The sequence below is a fragment of the Haliotis cracherodii genome, unplaced genomic scaffold, assembly GCF_022045235.1.
Source record: "Haliotis cracherodii isolate W230 unplaced genomic scaffold, xgHalCrac1.p SCAF_3, whole genome shotgun sequence".
In the NCBI taxonomy this organism is placed as follows: domain Eukaryota; kingdom Metazoa; phylum Mollusca; class Gastropoda; order Lepetellida; family Haliotidae; genus Haliotis; species Haliotis cracherodii.
The window spans coordinates 46,221,341-46,245,146 of NW_027266286.1; the positions used below are offsets into that span (position 1 = coordinate 46,221,341).

The 23,806-nt window shown below is 37.6% G+C and overlaps 1 protein-coding gene and 1 long non-coding RNA gene across 2 annotated transcripts; both read left to right on the top strand.

The window, feature by feature from the left end:
* The first annotated feature begins 10,022 nt into the window (after positions 1-10,022).
* Positions 10,023-13,370, top strand: LOC139475043 (uncharacterized). The gene is made up of 5 exons (XM_071258266.1): positions 10,023-10,100; positions 10,663-10,822; positions 11,814-11,936; positions 12,485-12,544; positions 13,283-13,370. The coding sequence occupies exons 2-5, from the start codon at positions 10,663-10,665 to the stop codon at positions 13,291-13,293; spliced, it is 354 nt and encodes a 117-aa protein (XP_071114367.1). The 5' UTR covers positions 10,023-10,100; the 3' UTR covers positions 13,294-13,370.
* Positions 13,371-17,999: 4,629 nt separating this feature from the next.
* LOC139475144 (uncharacterized) lies at positions 18,000-19,569 on the top strand. Its single transcript, XR_011654015.1, has 3 exons — positions 18,000-18,018; positions 18,578-18,737; positions 19,451-19,569. It is a non-coding gene; the product is annotated as an uncharacterized lncRNA (long non-coding RNA).
* The last annotated feature ends 4,237 nt before the right edge of the window (positions 19,570-23,806 follow it).

Genomic DNA, 23,806 nt, shown 5'->3' on the forward strand with positions numbered 1-23,806 from the left:
CATGGATAGCAAAGAGACGGTAGTATGCCAAGTTCAGCCATGTCTATGTTCGGGATGGAGACAGAGTAATTTAAAAAAAAGTATTGTTGCTTCTGAGGAATTATTACAAACCAAATGGTGCATAAATGTAAGTACAACTTCAAACCTACTAAAAGATTGTGACTAAATATGTAGAAAAACCGGTCAATACAATGGAAGAAGTCATGTTGATTTCCAAGAAACGACTTGGATGAATCCAAACAGTGCAAATTTGCAGGAAGTTAATCAAATTAAATTGTTATCTATTGAAGGTTTTTTCTTCAATCAATTGTTTTTGAAAAACTTTGTAACCATTATTTTGAACTGGTCATGAATATATAAAAATATCCCCGTGACCCCTTTTCGGCAGGTTCTAATATAGCTGGCATATTCGCCCTTTAGAAACTATGCCTTTTTAAAGTACTCTTGGCGTTTTGGTAAAATGCAGATAAACATACTGTGTTTTGAAATTTGTCCTCTATTGAAAATTAAAATAATACGTTCTAATCTACAGTTAGACTACCTCAAAGTTTAAAGCATTGTATTCTTATCGCCTTATGGCATCTGCGTTTTTTCGTTTGAATTACTTTTCTGTATTTGAAATCGAAATAGAGCTACCAGCTCTAACTCTGCAACAAGTTCCCTAAAAGACTCACCTCATACCATTCATACAATGAGTTTTGTTATGCCAATCCAACAACAGGTCAAGCATGTACTATTTATTCTCATGATGAGAACAACTACAAATATTGACCAGTGAGCGAAGGTTTTCATGGAAACTGTAACATATTTGTCAGATGTACAAGATGACCTTGCCACTGCTGATCTGAATGAGGATGGGGACATTGACCAATCGGAATTTGAGAATCTGTTCGAGAAACGTGAAGCATTAAAAATCCTGCAAATGGTTGACGGTAAGTAATAGGAAAGCAGAAGTAAAGTTTCAAATCCGCAATGTGTATGATTTCCATTGTGCCTGATGTGACGAAAAATACAGATATTCCCTCTCATTCTGACCAGTATGTTTCTAGATTTTCTTTGACTTTGTAAAGTCTCTGACTTTATTTATTAATATTATTATTAAGCTTTGCAATTATGATGTTTCAAAGGTATGAGCTGAACTGCATGGCTAACTTTCATTTGGGATATGATAATTCGATATTTTGTTATTGCGTGTTTCCGGTGACTCCATCTCTAGTCACATCTAGAGTTCATCCCAGAGTTGTTGATTTATTTTTCAATGTTTAATCGCATATATGTCAGATTAAATATCATGGTTATTCCTCTCATGATGATGAGAAGCAAATAACCACCTCTTTATCGCGTGGGAGGCAAGGGTTGCCAACTCGTCTATGGTGCCACAATTCGCTATGCAGAGTTGCATCTCTTGGGCACAGCAGAAACCTATGATCGAGGGTTGAAATCCCAGTTCGTCCTGATTATGTTTCCAGGTTTGTCAACACCATACCCGTGCTCGTGCGTTTTACCAAAGTTGTAAAATTCTGAGACCTGTATCACTTCGGGCTTTTCTCCCACACTAAGCTGACACGCCTTGATATAACCGGAATAATGTCCAAAGGGGCACACAAATCCTACTCACCCACTCACTTTTTATCATTTTTGCTTTTTTGGTTTCAGATGCTGAGTAGATAGTTTCACAACCAGTGCAGTGCCATTAAGATGATATGATATGATATCATGCTTTCTACTTAATGCTTGAAAATAAATAATTGCAGGACAAAGGCGTGTGTTATTTGTATGTCCATACATAAAACTTCAGCAAACAGCCGTAAGTTCCACTCCACTCTCCATAATCTTCCAATACAAATATGTCCCTCTCATTTGTTTTTCCTGATCTGTACAGATTAATTATAAATCTTTGAAAGACATCTCGAAGTGACACACATAAGGGATAGAATTTATTGATGTCAACTTCTTTATTATGACGTTGTGTTCCTTATCATGATAAAGAAGTTGACATCCATAAATTATCTTTCTTATGTTTAGATAAAGTTTTCAGGCACGATTATCGAAATTGATAAATAACACTGCTATTTAGAATGACATAACACCAATGACACCGTGAGATATTATGAGTTGTATGGGTGTGGTAATGAATGTCATCTTGTTTGTTTCCATTTCTCCAGAGAGTTCTCCTATCTATCACACAATGAATATGGATGGTATTGATCGCCTTATACACTATGTTGAAACTACTTTTACTACTCATGCTAATCATCATTTAGTTCTGTCTGGTGATTTTAATGCAAGGATGAGAGATTTTCTTGATTACATCCCATCAGATACACTTTAATTTATCCATGATGATAGTCAAGACTATCCATCAGACAATCTTGATATGCCTAGGAAGTCTAAAGACAACATGCGACATAAAAACTATGGGCTAAAGCTTGCTGAAATGTTTGCTGCCTATGGTATTCATGCCCTAAATGGGCGTTTATTTGGAGATAAAGTTGGTAACTTCACCTGTATTACCCATAATGGAGCAAGTGTAGTAGGCTATATGCTAGCAGCGTCTGACCTGTTTCCACATTTTAGTGATTTGAAAGTACTTGACAGAGATGAATTCGGTCACTTTCCTCTTTCATGTGAGATTAACCGTAACCAAACAAACCCTCAATATATGGAAGAAAATGTGAATGATGACTGTCAGCACAATATCAATAGCCAAAATGATCTTACATATGATGACTCACAAGAGTGGATGAAATACACATGGAATGAAGATAGACATTTAGACTTTTTAACAAAGTTTCAGAGTATTTTTCTTGAAAACTATGATGAATTTCCAGCATTGATCAATGTCAGTGTTAATCAAGTTATTCATGCAATTGTGAATATGTACCATAAGGAAGGAGAAGGATTTGGAAAAGTTTACAAAAACACATTTCACAGTATTAAGAATAAACAACCGCCATGGTGGGACGATGGACTGGAATGTGTGAAACAAAATAAATACCGTGCACTTCGAAATCATAGGGACTTTGACCAAGATTTAAATGTGTATCGAAAGGTAAGAAGGTATTTTAAGAAGTTATTTTCACATAAAAAGAGCATATATCTGAGTAAGCAAAGAGATTTATTATCTTCTTCCTGTTCAGACTCTAAGCAATTTTTGAAGCTATTGAAGAATCAGAGACAAAAAGGAAGTTCATCTAACAACATCACCACTGGCACATGGTGTAACTATTTTAAGAACTTACTTAATCCTACAGTTTATGATTTTCATCTTATCCTAATCAAGAGCTGCAATTAGAATGTGACACTGGAGAAGATATACTATGTTTGGACTTAAACAAACCTATTCCAGAAGAAGAAGTTTATCACTGCATTAGAAGTCTGAAAAATAATAAAATCCTGGACCAGATGGGATTGCAAATGAATTTGTGAAGTCAACCAGAGACTATATGACTCCACTACTTACAAAACTCTTTAATCAGATGTTTTTTACTAACACATTCCCAGATCTTTGGGGACAGAGCATTGTATGTCCGCTTCATAAAAGTGGACCGGTGCAGGAGCCTGGCATAGAGGCATATCTCTCATTGACTCCTTTTGTAAGGTATTAATAGCAGTGTTAAACAATAGACTCAAAGACTGGTGTGACTGTCACAACATACTATCAGAAACGCTACCCGGCTTTAGATCTACATATTCAACAGCGGACCATAGTTGCACTTTGCAAGCAATGATAACGAAATAGCTTTTGAAGAAAGGGGGGAGATTTTACTGCATCTTCATAGGTTTTAGTAAAGCGTTTGACTGTATAAATCATGATGTTCTTTTTCAAAGTCTTCATGGTGCAGGGCTCAGAGAAAACTTCTTAAATTTTATTACATCTGTGTACACCAAACTTTCTGCTTGTGTGAGGACAGATTCTGGTTTGTCGGATTATTTCAAATGCAGCACTGGTACCCGTCAAGGCTGTATAATCAGTCCTCTAATCTTTTTGATTTTCATTAACCAACTTGTGATAAAATTGGAGGAAAAGAGTGGAAGAGGAATTTTTTTAACTAGTGATATTCAAGATATACTTGCATTAATGAAAAATTAATGTACTAGAAGAATTTTGCAATTCAACAGGAATGAAGATAAATCTCAATAAGAGAAAAAATTCATGGTGTTTAGGAATGGTGGCCCACTGAGAAAATGTGAGAAATGGTATTTTAAAGGTGAACAAAAAGAAACAGTGAGTTGTTATAAATATCTGGGAACTCTCTTCACAACGAAACTTTCATGGGCTAAAACACAGATATGTCTAGCCGCTCAAGGTTACACACAACCAAATGTTTTCCCATAGGCCTCTATAGTAACGTTATAATTTTTTTTAGCATTCAAAAGCTATTACCTGTACGTGTGTGCACAGTTTGGCCTTAGACCAGCAATAAAAAAATAAAAAATGACTAGCTTAGCCAGCTCCTTTTCCGAGTACCGGAAGCTAAACACACCACCCCCAGTTTCGCACCAAATGTCACCTACTTGAAAATAGCTGTGGTCACATTCAGCATAGGTCATCATGTTGAAAAAGACAGTACTAAATATAGAAAAACATGGTCAGTTTTAATAACCGGATGGATGTACAAATCTCACAGAATATCCTCCAATCACAGCCTGCAGATATCTCTCGATTTGCACTGAAGGCTACAAAAACCGTACTGTCCAAACTGGTTCTGATTTGGTGTAGTTGAACGTCAAGCCATTAAAGCTTTATTCTCACTTCAACAATTTTAACTAAAGTTTGGATTTATTCCTGTTGGAGAAGTTTTTAATTTTTTTGACTCAATGATAACTCCCATTTTATGCTATGGAGCTGAAGTATGGGGAATTAACTACTGTAACCCTATTGAGCAAGTGCATCACAGATTTTGCAAAAGATATTTGAAACTTAATAAATATAGTAATAACAACATGGCTCTAGGAGAATGTGGGAGAGTGCCGCTTCAATATCATTATATGTCCAGAGCAGTGAGTTACTGGTGCAGAGGGATCCATATGGAGCCTCAAAGATTAATATATCAGTCCTATTGTATGCTCAAGTCACTTGATGACTTGATGGTAAAACCACATGAGCATCACACATCAGGAATATCCTGTTTCAACATGGATTTGGTTTTATTTGGATAAATCAGGACTGCAGTGATAGCAAATTATTGATGATGAAATTTAAACAGAGGCTGTATGACTGTCTTTCTCAAAACTGGCATCTCACCTTAATGTAGAAAAATACTTATTATCATGTGAAATCTCTGCTTATTATAAAAGATTAATATGTATGTTCAGGTGTAACAACTTTAAACTTGCAGTTGAAACTGGAAGACATTCTGAAATCCCATATGAAGAACGTGTGTGCGTGTATTGCCACTACAAAGATTTAACTCAAATCGAGGATGAGTATCATGTATTGTCAATCTGTGACAGATACCGAGCTGCAAGAAGAGAATGCTTTGCTGAAAGTGAAACAGTTTTTTAAACCTTATGTCAACAAACTCCACAAGAACTTTAAAACGTATTGGACTATTTCTATCTACAGTTATAAATATATACGTAACTCATGACTGTTCTAACGTATTCTAAAACTATTTGTCTTAACATAACGCCATAGTATATAAGCATGTATGATCTACATTATGTTAACATGTATTATGGGCTGGAGGCCTGATTACTGAATAAGTCTGTCTGTCTGTCTGTCTGTCTGCCTGGTAATGAATGGGCCTTATTCCGGGGTTCGATTTTGTGACCCATGAACAACACAATGCAAATGATAATTGAGGCTGAAAAAGGAAATTAGCTCGCTGATATGAACTTCATGAGCCTGGTCATGACAAATAAAGGTCAGTGACACAATATTTTACATAAATCAGTGACACGTCACAGTACATTTGTCACTGTACTCCTCAATCACCCGTGAAAAGATATGGCTGCTATTTGGTGTAATCTCGAGAGGGAACCATGCCTAGACGTTGCTCGCTTGATGGCGTATGCAACTTATATCATAGCTGTAGGGATGTCTGCTCTACACAATATCAAGCAATGGTGGTGCTCGCACAAAGGTCACACACGGATAAGGCTCGTCGTACTTTCATGAGTTATAAACAGACACATTTCAATACTTGCATCAACTCACTCTGTTACCAATGAATACCTGAAGCCGAAACTTACATTTCAACTAGAATGTGTTATACACCTACAAACATTTGTCTCCCCGTCCTGTTTTATACATTAGTTCAAATTGACATTATAAATGCGTTTGCAAATCCGAAAAGCAATAATAGGAAATTATAGCCTGGAAAATTTTCATGGTTTCAGCTGGAGTTTTGGAGGGAAACAAATGCTACTTGTTTGAGATTTAGTCCTAATTGTTTTTATGGAAACAAAAGATTTTATTTGTTAGAAAAAATAGTCAAGTCAACAGTGGAGCATGTGGTCATTGCACATGTACTTGTAGTGTCATGCAATAAATATTCATTAGTTTGGGTGTTATGGTGCGGAAATGAAACCCAGAGTTGTTTGAGACTCGGTCCAATTTGTTTTCATAGAATGGAAAGGTAAATTAAAAAATCAAATTTAGAAAGAAACAAAATTATAATAGCAAAAAACACTTGTTAAGATGATGGACAACATTTGTTTTCAAGTTATTGCCCGGAAACAAACCTTCCCTCGCGTGAGACTAAATCGAAAGTGTTTCCATGGAAACATAAGAAAATAAAATTTAGGCAAATTTAAGAAAAGCACTAAGCACCAGGTGATAAGTTTCGTTGAACGGTTTTCAAGTTATAACCCTGAAACGAAACCTACTGTCGTTTGAGTCTATGTCGATTTTTGTTTCCATGGAAACATAAAAGAGTATAATTTGGATTGTAGGCACGTAATACATTGGGAATTTGATGAAATTGTGTTGTCATATAATAAACCCAGAAGCCTTACTGGGTTAAAGTCACCGCTAATTCACTGCTAATTCCCAGATTACAATTAGTTAGATTTGTGTAAGAGGAGATAATATCCTTTCTCGACAGTGGTATACTGTGTTATCACTGATTATAATACATATCACTTAATATAATACTGGGGGCACGGGTGGCCCAATCGTCTAAGGCGCCTCGATTCGCTGTGCAGAGTTGCGTCCCTTGGACACGCCAGAAACCTATGATTATGGGTTCGAATCCCGGTTCGCCCCGATTATGTTTCTAGGTTTGTCAGCAACATACCCGTGCTCGTGGGCTTCACCGAAGTGGTAAACGTCTCAGACCTGCATCACTTCGGGCTTTCCTCCCACAATAAGCTGACACGCCGTGATTTAACTGGAATAGTGTTATAAGCGGCGTTAAACCCAACTCACTCACTCACTCACTCACTCACTCACTAATATTATACTGTGTTTTAAGATCCTAATCTATTTGTGACCAGAGTTAAATATAACTACGTGTATATATAAAACATACACGTTCATATCAACAAACGGGACTGGAAGAGTGTATTGATAGAAGTGAGTGAACAGTGTTTGCCAGCATTATCCAATTACAAGGGGTAGAAATTTACATTTTTAATACACTAACCAGCTGACAAACTACGTTGTCACAACGTTGTAGTAAGGTTGTGAATTGGTAACGTCGTGACACAACGTTGTCACAACGTTATTATTACGTCACTGTGCAACGTTATTTCACAACGTAATAACAAGTTTGCACATTAACGTTATGAAAACGTTTTGCATCGGAAATCACACGTTTTGTAACGACGTTTCTGAAACGTCGGTGGAACGTTATACAGTTTCTTGATAGTCTTTTAGGAATAGAACTGCTTCATGAAAATCAAGTTGATTTCGTCAGAATACCAAGGCTGTAAAGCATTCCTTTCCAATTTATTTGGCATTTTGATTTTCATCTTGAGATACTAAAATCTTACAGTTTTTCCTACATTTTAGGCAATTATAAAGAATGTGTTTTCTTTTTGGATAAACTTCAAATGTATGTTTACGCGTCCATTAAAATTACTGGACGGCTGTGTCCTGATTTCTGGATAATAGAATGAGAGGGTCTTGTGTTGCAATAGTGCTGAACTATATTTGTTTGTTTGTTTCTCGTTTAACGCCGCACTCAGCAATAATCCAGCTATATGACGGCGGTTTTAACTATATGTCACTGATTTCGTATTGCTGTCTCTAGATTTCTGTGTGTAATAGATAAGCAGAATGTTAAGTTAATTGTTGACGTATTTATTTATAAGAATTAACTTAAATATGCTATTTGCGTAAAAGCCGGTGTGGACACTTTGCGTAAATTTAAACAGTGTATACAGTTTATATCCCCATTTACACACAAGCCTATTGAAGTCAATTCTTATATATTCATTATACTAGTGAAATACTGTTTCACGTGCTGTACAAGTTTTGAAACTTTCTATGCTAATCTTATACTTGTTGTACAAGTAGACGTTATTTTATATTGCAGAGATCAACTACAGGAACAAATGTGGACTCCACAGGAATTTAATACTCAGTGAATTAAATTGATGAATTAGAATTCCTGTTTTGTTGTCATTTGAAATAGAAAACCCTATGTCAAACCTTATTTGTTTCGGCAGATGCTGGAATATCACGTTATCCGTTTATTGCAATTTGGTCAGAATAGGTCTTCGGCAACCCATGTTTGCCATAAAAGGCACCTATGCTTGTCGTAAGAGGCGACTAACGGGATCGGGTTGTCAGGCTAAGTGACTTGGTTGATGCATGTCATCGTATCCCAATTGCGTTGATCGATATTCATGATGTCAGCCACTGGATTGTCTTGTCCAGACTCAATTATTTACAGACCGTCGTTAAATAGCTGGAATAATGCTGAGTGCGGCGTTAAACAAGAAAACAAGAAAAAGCAATTGGGGGAATCGGCGTGGTGTAAAAGTTACTCATATACATGATCTACACATTCTTTAGGCAAACTGTAAACGCATATTCGACCAGACGAGTATTACCGGAACGCCTCCAATCGATCCAAACCGCTTTGGTATCAAAGTCACTCAAAGGAAATATGGTATGGGTGACGATTAAATTCTACTTTCCAGAGCAGTATAATTAAGTGTGCACTGAAACATTTGATCATATACATATGTAATATATATATATATATAAAATTTCTACTAGTCCTTATGATACCTTAACTATTGGCCAGTTTGGCAAGGAATATAGGACTAATGGCAATTTCTAATCGATTCCTTTGAATTTGCATCTTCCGTTTATCATGTTGACAGAAATTTTGAGGGGATAAATCAGTGGCTATAGACATAATATCCTGGTGGACAGCAAACCTGATATAAAAAGTGTGACTCGGAGTGAATCACGACTTCCCCTGTCGACACCTCTGGCAGGATGTAGTACAACGTGATTTATATGTTGACGATAAAACAAGGCAAAGTCTGAAGTCGTCACTGGTCAGAGTGGCTGTTGCCATTATAACTTGTCATATATGTGTTACGAGTAATTGGATACATGATTCTCTGTGATACAGCTAGATATTTCATGGTTGGTAGTTGAGTCCCGCTTTTAATAATGTATCTGTTATCTATAGATCATAAATGTGGAGTTTATGGAAAGAAAACATGAATTATAAATACTGGAGTAACAAGGACTACATAATACACCCTGATCAGTTCACAGAATGCTGGCCTATGCAAAAGTAGACCCAGAGGACCAGAACTAATGATATAATCAAACTTAAACTGCCAGTAGGTTGTCTTCATGCGGAATGGCAAGTAGGAACAAATTAAAGGCGGTACATTTAATCATAATTCAGACAAAATACATCCTCACCCAATATAACATAGTTTATTGAGACATGACAAAAACAATTATCTGTGTTGACGTGGTGACATATCCTAATTGATACCTATATGATGTTATCAATCATACAGTGCTGATTAGTCACATATTGTGATGTCTGATATGGTGTTGAAACTATCATTCATCGTTTATCACATCAAACAACTCATCTTTGATAGTGATCTTCTACCTTCTATATAACCCAGTCAGTAATGAGTCTCTGGCATCCGAATTCGACATTCGTCTGAAGGTAAGTCATTCTGTAGATTCTATTCAAGCTCAAACAGTGGTTGAAAGTTTTCGTCTAATAAGGAAAGTGCGTTAATGATATTTATAATTTTGTGTCTATTATTAAACTGTAGGCTAAGAGTGATTAATGCAAACAGATCTATGTGCGTATAAGAATCCTTAGTCTCCCACTGTCTATATAATTTTTTGTTTTTCTCATCTTCATCTTCTTCAAAATTACCAAAAATGAAACTAAAAGTATCAAAGCAACTAAGATATCCTTCATGTAAACCCATTCGATCGCCTTAATATATATCAGTTAAAGAAATGATCGAATTACTGATTTTCTAAAAAACAATTCGCGCTGTTATTTATGTTTTTGTTTCATAACCAGCTCAAAAATGCAACAGAGTTTTTCGTCTGTCCACCCGTTCGCCCGCCAAAAGAAAGTACTGTCAAAACAATTCTAAAAATGAGTTAGGTGTCCCCGTGTAGATCCACGGGTTTTTGTGCAAGTTCTCAAGGAACTCTCGTGCTATTGTGAATACAGTACACAACACCAGATGTTTTCTTTATTTGCCCAGATGAGACTGCTCGTGGTGTTCCTCCTGATGGCTTTGATTGTTCTCCCAACGGAAGGACTATTCCGTCGTCGTCGTCGTCGCAGGTGGATCCGTATCAGAAACAGGAAGGTTCTCACCGGAGTTGGCATTGCTGCCAGACTGGGACTGATAGGAAAGAGAGGTAAGACGATGAATATGTGACATCCATCAGATCTTGAACAGTGCTTGATAGGCACATATGTGTGGACTCTATTCTATGGATTTCTTATTGCTAAAACATATCAACAGTGACAAATGGCAAGTGTGACGTTATATTTCTTTAATAAGCACATCTTCACACACTTAAATATCTACAACCTCTGAGTATAACAATTGTAACTTTATAGTTATAAATTACTCTTTTGTAAACGAAAAAAGGAAATAGATTGCACTCCACCAACATGTATTCTACCATGACACTGAAGAATGGTTGATTCTGATTGGTCAAATTCAAGCATATAATTTCTTTCATACCTGAAAAATTAATGAACATGTATTTTCACACAAACACCTTGCATATGAGAACATCGCTCTATCGATTGTCTACACATTGATGCACACAACAATGGTTGTCGATAACCCTTAAGAAATGTGTACGTTCGATATCGGAAGACAAGCTTATGAAATATAATGAAATCTCATTCAGAACGGACGCAATTAAGCATACATGAAGTAATTAATCTTGAGCTTGAGTAATAATTTATATGTTTGTATCTACCAGATGCCCCTATTCGGCACGTTCCAAGATAGTTTGCCTGTTGACTCTATTTGCGCATGGTTCCAAATTAAAAAAAGAGGTTTCTATGTAAATATAACGACAGGATTATCTCATAATTTTATCTGCATTTGTTGGTGTGAATTACTATTCTGTATTTGAAAATGAAATAGAACAAACTCTACCAGCATACATCTGAATTATCTTGATATTAATGTTGTTGATATTTCAACAAAAAATATGCTGTAAAACATTTCATAAACGACATAGTTCAGTACCATTCATGAATGAGTTTTGTTATGTCAACAGATGAAGTATGTACGATTTATCCTTACGGTGAGAAGTGTTTACATTAACGACTAGAAATACATGTTTCAGTCAGGGAAGTCTATCACGGAAACTGTCATATATATTCCAGATATACAAAATGACCTTGCCACTGCTGATCTGAATGAGGATGGGAACATTGACCAATCAGAAGTTGAGAATCTGTTCGACAAACGAGAAGCGGAACAAATCCTGCAAATGGTTGACATGGACAGTAAGTAAAAAGACAGCAGAGGTATAGTTTTATACATGCCATGTGTATGATTTCCAATTGTGATTGACGTTAAGAGAACTAAGGACGATTCCTGTTATTTATGACATGACCAGTATGTTTCAAGATCACATAGTCGCTATGATAATTGTAATTATTTAAGCATTTGGTAATTCTAATGCTGCCAAGTTATGAGTTGAATTATAAGGCTGTCTCTTTCATTTATTACAATAATAAGGGGGCACGGGTGGCCCAGTCGTCTGAGGCGCCGCGATCCTCTGTGCGTCCCTTGGGCACGCCAGAAACGCATGATTGTGGGTTCGAATCCCGTTTCGCCCCGATTATGTTTCTATGTTTGTTAACACAATACCCGTGCTCGTGGGTTTCACCGAAGTGGTAAACGTCTGAGACCTGCATCACTTCGGGCTTTCCTCCCACATTAAGCTTACACGCCGCGATATAACTGGAAAACTGTTAAAAGCAGCGTTAAACCCAACTCACTCACTCACTATCATAATAATAATGCAATGTTTCGTCATGATGTGTTTCAGGTGATTCAGTCGTTAGTCACGACGAGTTCATCCGAGGAGTGGAAGACCTTTTCTCTCAGGGTGGGTGATCGATTTTTGTTTGTTAATGGAATGCAACTCACACTATTGACAGTCGGTTTACCTCACTCAGGTGAACACTACCAAGCTATCTGTCGCTCATACCCCGATGAACGTCAGTATGTCGTGTGAATACGAGAGAAACAGAAATAGGGTTGTGCATGTATGGCTCGTCACCGAAATGAAACGTCCATTCGAAGTTACAACAGAGAATGTTCTACTTACTACAAGAAATGACTAAGCTTCACACTGTTTTGTATTGCATCAGGGAATCCAACCGAGCCGCCTCAAGTGGTAATCTAGCCTTAGTATGACTCAAACACAACCCCGATGTTCAACGTTGATATTGATCCATTTTCAACATCAACCGGGGTCTGGATTTCAATCCAATTCCAACTTTACCTCGTTAATATAGTTCGATTTAAAAAAATAGTTTGGTGTTTAAATGTATTGCTTTGTAATGAGTTATGTGTATCTAGATTTATGCTGTCTGTCAAAATATGGATGGAAGTTGTATTTGTTGACGTCCATCAGCTGATGAAGACAATGCCTCCATGAGAATATTTATCCTGAAGCGCTTCGCGCATCATGGAATTTGCTCACGTGAGGCACTGTCGTCATAACCTGATGACCGTCAACAAATACAACTTCAATTCTGAATTATGTGCCATATGTTATTCTGCCCATGATGATTAGTAAGACTTAGGCACCTCTTTATCACGTGTGCATTTTCTGTTTCAGATACTGAATAGATACTTTCCAACCCAGCGCATTAAGATGATTTGATAATGTTTTCTTCTTAATGCTTGAAAATAAATAATAGCAGAACAAAGTCGTTTTTATTATTTGTGTGTCAGAACATTTAAACTATATATACGTTCCACTCCTATCTCTTTGATTTTCCAAATCCAATATGTACTTTCAATTGTTTGTCGTGTTAGACCAGTACAGGATATGTTTTCAGGACTGATGATCGACATTTCTCTCAAGAACACTGCTATTTAGATTAAGATAAACATCAATAAAACATTGTCATATTAACTAGTTGCATGAGTGAGGAAGTGAATAGGTTGATTCCGGAGTCCTATTATGTAAGCCTATGAACAACAGAGTGCATATTGTAATTCAGGCATAAAAGGAAAATCAACTTGCCGATGTGAACTTTATGAGCTTGGTCACGACAAAAAATGTCAGAGGCATGCATTTACCAACAAGCAATGATACTTCACGGGTTTGTTTCATTGTGTTGCTCAATCGCCCGTGAATACATGTACATTTGGCCGCAATTTTGTTGTGATCTCTATTTTTAACAAACGGTTAAGGAGATGCCAGGCTCCGGCGAGAGGGAAACCTTTCCAGCTGGTGAGGAACATACTCGCCATGTTTCTCGTTTGACGGTGTATGCAACATATTTCATGGCTTCGTAGATGTCTGCTCTACATATTATCAAACAATGATAGCAATCGCACAAAATACAGCACGCAGTACGGCTCATCGGACTTTCATGAGTCAAACGGACTCATCCCAATACTTGCAGCTTGCTACCAGTGCGTCACTACCACAAAAACAATTATCGTCTGGAAAGATCTCATGGTTTCATGCAAATTATAGTCTTGACACATTTCATGGTTTTATGCAGAATATTCATTTGCTGTGGAGCTTTGGTGGGAAACAAACGCTCCTTGCTTGAAACTGATTCGATATTGTTTCTATGGGGACACAAGAAATACAAAGAATGACGTCGCGTTCAAGATAGTTGCACTTATATATCGACGTGCATGCACGTGCGTGTATGAGGCTGCTTTTACCAGTCTGGACAAATGCCGATTTTATAGTGCTTGTTATAGCCAGACAGGTTAACAAGTACCATATTTTAACGTATTTTGGCATGACACTGCCGGGGATCGAACCCCCGACCTCCGGCAGTCAGGGCAGACGCACTACAAATAGACCACGGAGGCGGTCTGAAAAATATGAAAAGGCAATAGTTGAGCATGTGGCCACTGCACATGTCTAGCTCCACGCAAAAAAACCCATTAGTTTGAATGTTATGTCTCGGAAACGAAGCCTAGAGTTGTTTGAGACTAGATCCAAATTGTTTTAATGGTGACATAACAAAGTAAAAAAAAACAAAAATGTAAAGCAACAGACACCAGTTAAGCTGATGGCAAATGCATATGCCAAATTTCATTGACAAATGCGGAAAGGTTTTTAAGTTCTGACCCGGAAACAAACCTTGTGTTGTTTGCGACTATAAAAAAACAACATAATTTTTACAAATATGAGTAAGAAAAGAATTAGAAAATCAGTTTAAAAAAATTGAAATAGCAAAGTTAGCAAAGTTAAGCTGAAAAAAACATTTAACGTTTTAGAAGTTATTGCTCGGAAAAGGATGTGAACATCGACGCCAACGCCAATGCCAACGCCAACGGCAACCGAGCCAATCCCTTTGTGGGGGATACAAAATTCTGAAAGCTCAACATCTTTTTCTGTTCTATCAAATGCAGTGAATACTCATGTCGAGATCGTGGACACGTAAAAAGATGGGAATTGTGTTGTCCTAAAATAAAGAATTCCTACCGTAAAGTTGGTTAATGTGAATCATGATCATGAAATTCACTACGAATTTCCAGATTACAAATAGTTAGATTTGTGTAAGACGAGATAAATTCCTTTCCATACAGAGGTATACTGTGTAATATCTAATAATGATAATTATATAATTAATATGATACTTGGTTTTAAGTGCAATAAATCACATTGCACCTTTATATCTTAAACTGTTTTCGGTACCAATTCTTTATTATAATTTTTTTACAGTAAAATAAAGACGTTGTGCTCCACAAATTCTGTCTACTTTGTCATCCGCCAACTTCTAAGAAATGCATATCAAACAATTCATTCGTTTATACGGCGTGGTATGGACCGAATTAATCTCACAATGACAATTTCGGGGTGTCCTGCTTACTCGAAGCGCCTGACCAAGTTCGGCTAACGTAGCGATATACCTTTAACGTGGGCGTACTCGTCTCCAGATCATGTCCAAGACGTGTTCTATATGGGGAAAGGTCAGGACTCATGAATGGCCATTGCAGGGTGATGTTTTGCGGCTGGAGGTAGCCAGTTACGATCATGCACGACCAGTATAGAGGGCAAACGGCACAACTATTGGTGCAAGTATGTTGTCTCGGTTGTGCTGTCCAGGGACCCGTCCTGGGACAATATGTAATGGCGTCCTGGCATATCATGAAAGACAAAAAACAAATCTGTTATGTTCGCATGATGTTCGTTCGTCCACGTCTATCCTGAAGGTCCGGAGTGAATCTGGACTGATCTGAAAGCATTACACAAGACATTACATTAATTGAACTCTAAAATCCATTGGCGTATGGTTTGGACTGTGTCGATTTGTCAACGCTGGTCGCGGAATAAGCAATTAAGCATACAAGTTCTAATTCTGGTGGCCTGGCGCAAGTAAATTTGATTGGATGTTTCGGGTCAATCTCTTAACGATCATGGACTTGTGTTGTTGACCGAGGCCCCTGTGCAGGGTCGAGCATTGACATTTTGTCTGCAAAAACCTGTTCCAAAGTCTGCAAATCACGGACTAATTATAAGACCCATTGAACAATGTGGCTACCTCTCGCTGAGTTCTACCAGTTTCAATGGAACTGATTCGTCCATCACGTTGTAGACGACGCATGTGCATTCCCAATCTGATCACAAATACTGCATTACAATAAGAGCATATGGCTAACATTTTACTACAGATTTAACAAATTGAATAATGCTAATTGCTTAGGACGACGTGATAACCTTCAACTGTAGTGTCAAAATCAAGTTGACCCCTGCCAGTGCAGGGATGAATTGCATGGTCTAATTGCAATGTCTCTGCTGTACACGATTGTGTTGGGGCATTAGGTTTTGGTTTTGGCAGTCCCTTTTTAAAGCTGAGCTTTCTTTGAGACCGACTATACCATTTATATTTCATGATAGTGTTTATTTCCTGACACGTGTACGGCAAATAGAAAGAGGAAGGACGCTAACAAGTTTTGTGTTCTTTCTTGGTTTAAACATAAGATCACAGTGTAGCCTGATTCTATTCCTTATGGACCTAACAAGCTAAATTACACATTTGAATATTGTGGTAAGGGCATTTTGTGGCCTATCATTGTACATATTATCACTTAAATATGTCTACCGACAATGACAAGAAGTACTTTTCTAAAAACATCAACTTCCGCGGTGTTCCTGCTGTTTCTATAAGAGGGGATTTATTGTGACTTAATACATCTGACTGACCAATCAAACTCGAGTATTTTCCCAATTCTTGGTAGAAGTTTGTTTTACCAACATAAAACTAGAGGAACAAATGTTTAGAATAGAGGAATGTCAAATAATACAAAGTTTTTAACACAAGACAATGTCAAACATTTATAAAACTCTCTTTCAAGAATAAAATAAAGAAACTCAGAACTTTTTGATAATCCTGACTCTTTTGAACACAGACTTATTACGGGCTATAACATGTTAATGTAGTTGCGTTGAGAATAGTGTCATCGTGTATGATATAATGACCAATCGGCTAAGTCTATGTAATGATGGTTTTACCAACGAGTTTTAAACGTTCATATCAATAAACGTGACTGGGAGAGGTGAATATAAATTGAAGAGAGTGAACATTGTTATCCCGGCACCAACACATTACTCTGTCGTATTTATATATATCAGCAGCAGCTAGACCTTTGAATATATGGATATCAAATTAGTTATACAATGTACGAATTAAAAATTCCACAATGCACAACCGAAGCTTCGCTATTGAATTGGTCATGTGACAGACAATCTGAGGTGATAGATCAATGAACAGAGACCTTAGATCCTGGTGGACGTATGAAATGTGTGACTCGGAGTGAATCATAAAGTCACTTGTCGACACCTAACACACCTCTGACAGGATGTAGTAGGACGTGATTGATGTGCTGACGACAAAACGTGGCTTTGTCTGAAGTTGTCACTGGTTAGTGTGCCTGTTGCCATTATTACTTGTCATATATGTGTTTCAAGTAATTGGATATTTGATTCCCTAAAATACATCTAGATATTTCATGGTTGATATTTGAGCCTTGACAGATTAGGCATTTCACACAAATTTTGTTTAATAATGAATTTGTTGTCTACATATAATGTGTTACAAAATGGAAAGTAAACATGAAAATGATGAATACTCGAGTACATGTAATGAAGAGTACATTATAAATACATGACCATAAATAACTTATCCTAATTGATAGTTCTATAATTGTATCAATTATACAGTGCTGATGAATCACATATTGGGGTGTCTGATGTGGAGGTGAATATATTATTCATCGTTTATCACATCAAACACCTCAGCTGTGATAATGATCTTCTACCTTCTATATAACCCAGTCAGTAATGAGTCTCTGACATCCGAATTCGAGATTCGTCTGAAGGTAAGTCAATCTGTAGATTCTATTCAAGCTCAAACAGTGTTTTGAACGATTCGTCAAAGATTCTGATGAGTAAATATTCTTTAATGAATTTTTAATTTTGTGTCTATTAATGACCTTAGGGTTTACAGTCTCTGGTGCATTCAGACCTACAGTAATTGACGTATACAAATCCCCAGTTTTCAAACGGAATGTCTATAATTATGCTTATTTGTTTTTCCCATCTTTCTCTGCTTCCAAATTACCGTGTCTACCAAAAGTAACTGAAAGGTATTTCATGTCAACCAACCCCCTTGCCTACAGTTAAATAAATGAACGAATGATTGGTTACATAAAAAAACAAACGTTCGCGCTGATATTTATGTTTTGGATTCATAACCAGCTGAACAATGAAAAAAGGCTATTTCTCAGTCCATCCTTTCGCCAGCCCAAAGAAGGTACTGTCATAGTTTTCACAGCACTGTGATTAGGTACACTGGTTTTCGTACAATTTGTCAAGGGACTCCCATGTTATTAAATAGTGAATGCTATACATCACCAGATGTTTACTTCATTTGACCAGATGAGGCTGCTCGTGGTGTTCCTCCTGATGGCTTTGATTGTTCTCCCAACGGAAGGATTATTCCGTCGTCGTCGCCGTCGCAGATGGCTCCGTATCAGAGGCAGAAAGGTTCTCACTGGAGTTGGCATTGCTGCCAGACTGGGACTGATAGGAAAGCGAGGTAAAACGACGATTATGTGACGTGCATTTGAACAGTGTTTCCTTGGAATTTATCTGGACCCGCATTCTATGAAATTCCTATTGCTATATCAACATACATATTGACAATAGTAGTATATCCTGAATTGATAGAATAATTGCAACTTCATTTATTGTTATGAACTACTACTGTATTTGAACAGAAAATAGGTCGCAATCTACCAACATGTATTCTACCATGGCACTGAAGAATTGTCGACCTGTTGACCCATGACACAAGTGCGCGTTCACAAAGATCACCGTTTTGAAATTGCTCTTGTCGTCTTGGTAGATACAGATATATCTATTGTGTTTTGAAATAAAAATTAAAGGTTTCTAACTTACAGTTAAGCTACCTCAAATCTAAAAACACATTAGGTTTATCTCCTTACTGTATCTGCATATTTAGTGGTAAGGGTTACTATTCTGCATTTGGAAAAAAGAAATTATAGAATTCACTCCACCAGCATGTATCTTAATTATCTTTATCATTGTTTTGAGATTTCAACACAAATTTACTGCAACAAATTCCATAAACGACATTCCTTCATACCATTCATACAATGAGTTTTTTTTATGTAATCCCAACAACAGGAAAAACATGTATTATTTATGTGTTTGATGAGACTGTTAAGGACTAAAAACACATTGATCTGTTAGCGAATGTTTTCATGGAAACTGTCACATATATTCCAGATATACAAAATGACCTTGCCACTGCTGATCTGAATGAGGATGGGAACATTGACCAATCAGAAGTGGAGAATGTATTCGACAAACGCGATGCGGAACAAATCCTGCAAATGGTTGACATGGACAGTAAGTAAAAAGACAGCAGAGGTATAGTTTTATACATGCCATGTGTATGATTTCCAATTGTGATTGACGTAAAGAGAACTAAGGACGATTCCTGTTATTTATGACATGACCAGTATGTTTCCAGATCACATAGTCGCTATGATAATTGTAATTATTTAAGCATTTGGTAATTCTAATGCTGCCAAGTTATGAGTTGAATTATAAGGCTGTCTCTTTCATTTATTACAATAATAAGGGGGCACGGGTGGCCCAGTCGTCTGAGGCGCCGCGATCCTCTGTGCGTCCCTTGGGCACGCCAGAAACGCATGATTGTGGGTTCGAATCCCGTTTCGCCCCGATTATGTTTCTAGGTTTGTTAACACAATACCCGTGCTCGTGGGTTTCACCGAAGTGGTAAACGTCTGAGACCTGCATCACTTCGGGCTTTCCTCCCACATTAAGCTTACACGCCGCGATATAACTGGACAACTGTTAAAAGCGGCCTTAAACCCAACTCACTCACTCACTATCATAATAATAATGCAATGTTTCGTCATGATGTGTTTCAGGTGATTCAGTCGTTAGTCACGACGAGTTCATCCGAGGAGTGGAAGACCTTTTCTCTCAGGGTGGGTGATCGATTTTTGTTTGTTAATGGAATGCAACTCACACTATTGACAGTCGGTTTACCTCACTCAGATGAACACTACCAAGCTATCTGTCGCTCAATTCCCGATGAACGTCAGTATGTCGTGTGAATACGAGAGAAACAGAAATAGGGTTGTGCATGTATGGCTCGTCACCGAAATGAAACGTCCATTCGAAGTTACAACAGAGAATGTTCTACTTACTACAAGAAATGACTAAGCTTCACACTGTTTTGTATTGCATCAGGGAATCCAACCGAGCCGCCTCAAGTGGTAATCCCCGTCATCTAGCCTTAGTATGACTCAAACACAACCCCGATGTTCAACGTTGATATTGATCCATTTTCAACATCAACCGGGGTCTGGATTTCAATCCAATTCCAACTTTACCTCGTTAATATAGTTCGATTTAAAAAAATAGTTTGGTGTTTAAATGTATTGCTTTGTAATGAGTTATGTGTATCTAGATTTATGCTGTCTGTCAAAATATGGATCGAAGTTGTATTTGTTGACGTCCATCAGCTGATGAAGACAATGCCTCCATGAGAATATTTATCCTGAAGCGCTTCGCGCATCATGGAATTTGCTCACGTGAGGCACTGTCGTCATTACCTGATGACCGTCAACAAATACAACTTCAATTCTGAATTATGTGCCATATGTTATTCCGCCCATGATGATTAGTAAGGCTTAGGCACCTCTTTATCACGTGTGCATTTTCTGTTTCAGATACTGAATAGATACTTTCCAACCCAGCGCATTAAGATGATTTGATAATGTTTTCTTCTTAATGCTTGAAAATAAATAATAGCAGAACAAAGTCGTTTTTATTATTTGTGTGTCAGAACATTTAAACTATATATACGTTCCACTCATATCTCTATGATTTTCCAAATCCAATATGTACTTTCAACTGTTTGTCGTGTTAGACCAGTACAGGACATGTTTTCAGGACTGATGATCGACATTTCTCTCAAGAACACTGCTATTTAGAATAAAATAAACATCAATAAAACACTGTCATATTAACTAGTTGCATGAGTGAGGAAGTGAATAGGTTGATTCCGGAGTCCTATTATGTAAGCCTATGAACAACAGAGTGCATATTGTAATTCAGGCATAAAAGGAAAATTAACTTGCCGATGTGAACTTTATGAGCTTGGTCACGACAAATAAATGTCAGAGGCATACATTTTCCAACAAGCAATGATACTTCACGGGTTTGTTTCATTGTGTTGCTCAATCGCCCGTGAATACATGTACATTTGGCCGCAATTTTGTTGTGATCTCTATTTTTAACTAACGGTTAGGGAGATGCCAGGCTCCGAGGAGAGGGAAACATTTCCTTGTGAGGGACATAATCGCCATGTTCCTCGTTTGACGGCGTATGCAACATATTTCATGGCTTCGTGGATGTCTGCTCTACATATTATCAAGCAATGATAGCAATCGCACAAAATACACCCGCGGAGTACGGCTCATCGGACTTTCATGAGTCAAACGGTCATCCCAATACTTGCAGCTTGCTACTAGTGCGTCAGTACTACATGACATAGAGACGGCACATTGTCACAGGTGATTGATGATCGTTGTGTCCTTTTTAATACATTTGTTCATTTATGGAAATCCAATACATTTAAAGTAGTTACTATAAATGTGTTTGCAAATCCGAAAAACAATTATCGTCTGGAAAAATCTCATGGTTTCATGCAAATTATAGCCTGGACACATTTCATGGTTTTATGCAGAATATTCATTTGCTGTGGAGCTTTGGTGGGTAACAAACGCTACTTGCTTCAAACTGATTCGAGACTGTTTCTATGGGAATACAAAAAAATGACGTCGCGTTCAAGATGATTGCGCTTATATATCGACGTGCATGCACGTGCGTGTGTGAGGCTGCTTTTACCAGTCTGGACAAATGCCGATTTTATAGTGCTTGTTATAGCCCTTTGATGCCGAGCGCCAGACAGGTTAACAAGTACCATATTTTAACGTATTTTGGCATGATACTGCCGGGGATCGAACCCCCGACCTCCGGCAGTCAGGGCAGACGCACTACAAATAGACCACGGAGGCGGTGTGAAAAAAATATGAAAACGCAATAGTTGAGCATGTGGCCACCGCACATGTCTACCTCCACGAAGCCTAGAGTTGTTTGAGACTAGATCCAAATTGTTTTAATGGTGACGTAACAAAGTAAAATAATACAAAAATGAAAAGCAACAGACACCAGTTAAGCTGATGGCAAATGCATATGCCAAATTTCATTGACAAATGCGGAAAGGTTTTTAAGTTCTGACCCGGAAACAAGCCTTGTGTTGTTTGCAACTATAAAAAACAACATAATTTTTACAAATATGAGTAAGAAAAGAATTAGAAAATCAGTTTAAAAAAAATGAAATTATAGCAAAGTTAGCAAAGTTAAGCTGAAAAAACATTTAACGTTTTTGAAGTTATTGCTCGGAAAAGGATGTGAACATCGACGCCAACGCCAATGCCAACGCCAACGGCAAACGAGCCAATCCCTTTGTGGGGGATACAAAATTCTGAAAGCTCAACATCTTTCTGTACTATCAAATGCAGTGAATACTCATGTCGAGATCGTGGACACGTAAAAAGATGGGATTTGTGTTGTCCTAAAATAAAGAATTCCTACCGTAAAGTTGGTAAATGTGAATCATGATCATGAAATTCACTGTGAATTTCGAGAGTACAAATAGTTAGATTTGTGTAAGACGAGATAAATTCCTTTCCATACAGAGGTATACTGTGTAATAACTGATAATAATAAATATATAACTAATATGATACTTGGTTTTAAGTGCAATAAATCACATTGCACCCTTTATATCTTAAACTGTTTTCGGTACCAATTCCTAATTATAATTTTTTACAGTAAAATAAAGACGTTGTGCTCCACAAATTCTGTCTACTTTGTCATCCATCAACTTCTAAGAAATGCCTATCAAACAATTCATTCGTTTATACGGCGTGGTATGGACCAATTTTAATCTCACAATGACAATTTTTGGGTGTCCTGCCTACTCGAAGCGCCTGACCAAGTTCGGCTAACGTAGCGATATACCTTTAACGTGGGCGTTCTCGTCTCCAGATCATGTCCAAGGCGTGTTCTATATGGGGAAAGGTCAGGACTCATGAATGGACATTGCATGGTGATGTTTTGCGGCTGGAGGTAGCCAGTTACGATCATGCACGGTGGGCAAGAGCATTATCGTCTTGTAAGACAAAATGTGGACGAGTATAGAGGGCAAAAGGCACAACTATTGGTGCACGTATGTTGTCTCGGTTGTGCTGTCCAGGGACCCGTCCTGGGACAATATGTAATGGCGTCCTGGCATATCATTAAAGACAAAAAACAAATCTGTTATGTTCGCATGATGTTCGTTCGTCCACGTCTATCCTGAAGGTCCGGAGTGAATCTGGACTGATCTGAAAGCATTACACAAGACATTACATTAATTGAACTGTAAAATCCATTGGTGTATGGTTTGGACTGTGTCGATTTGTCAACGCTGGTCGCGGAATAAGCAATTAAGCATACAAGTTCTAATTCTGGTGGCCTGGCGCAAGTAAATTTGATTGG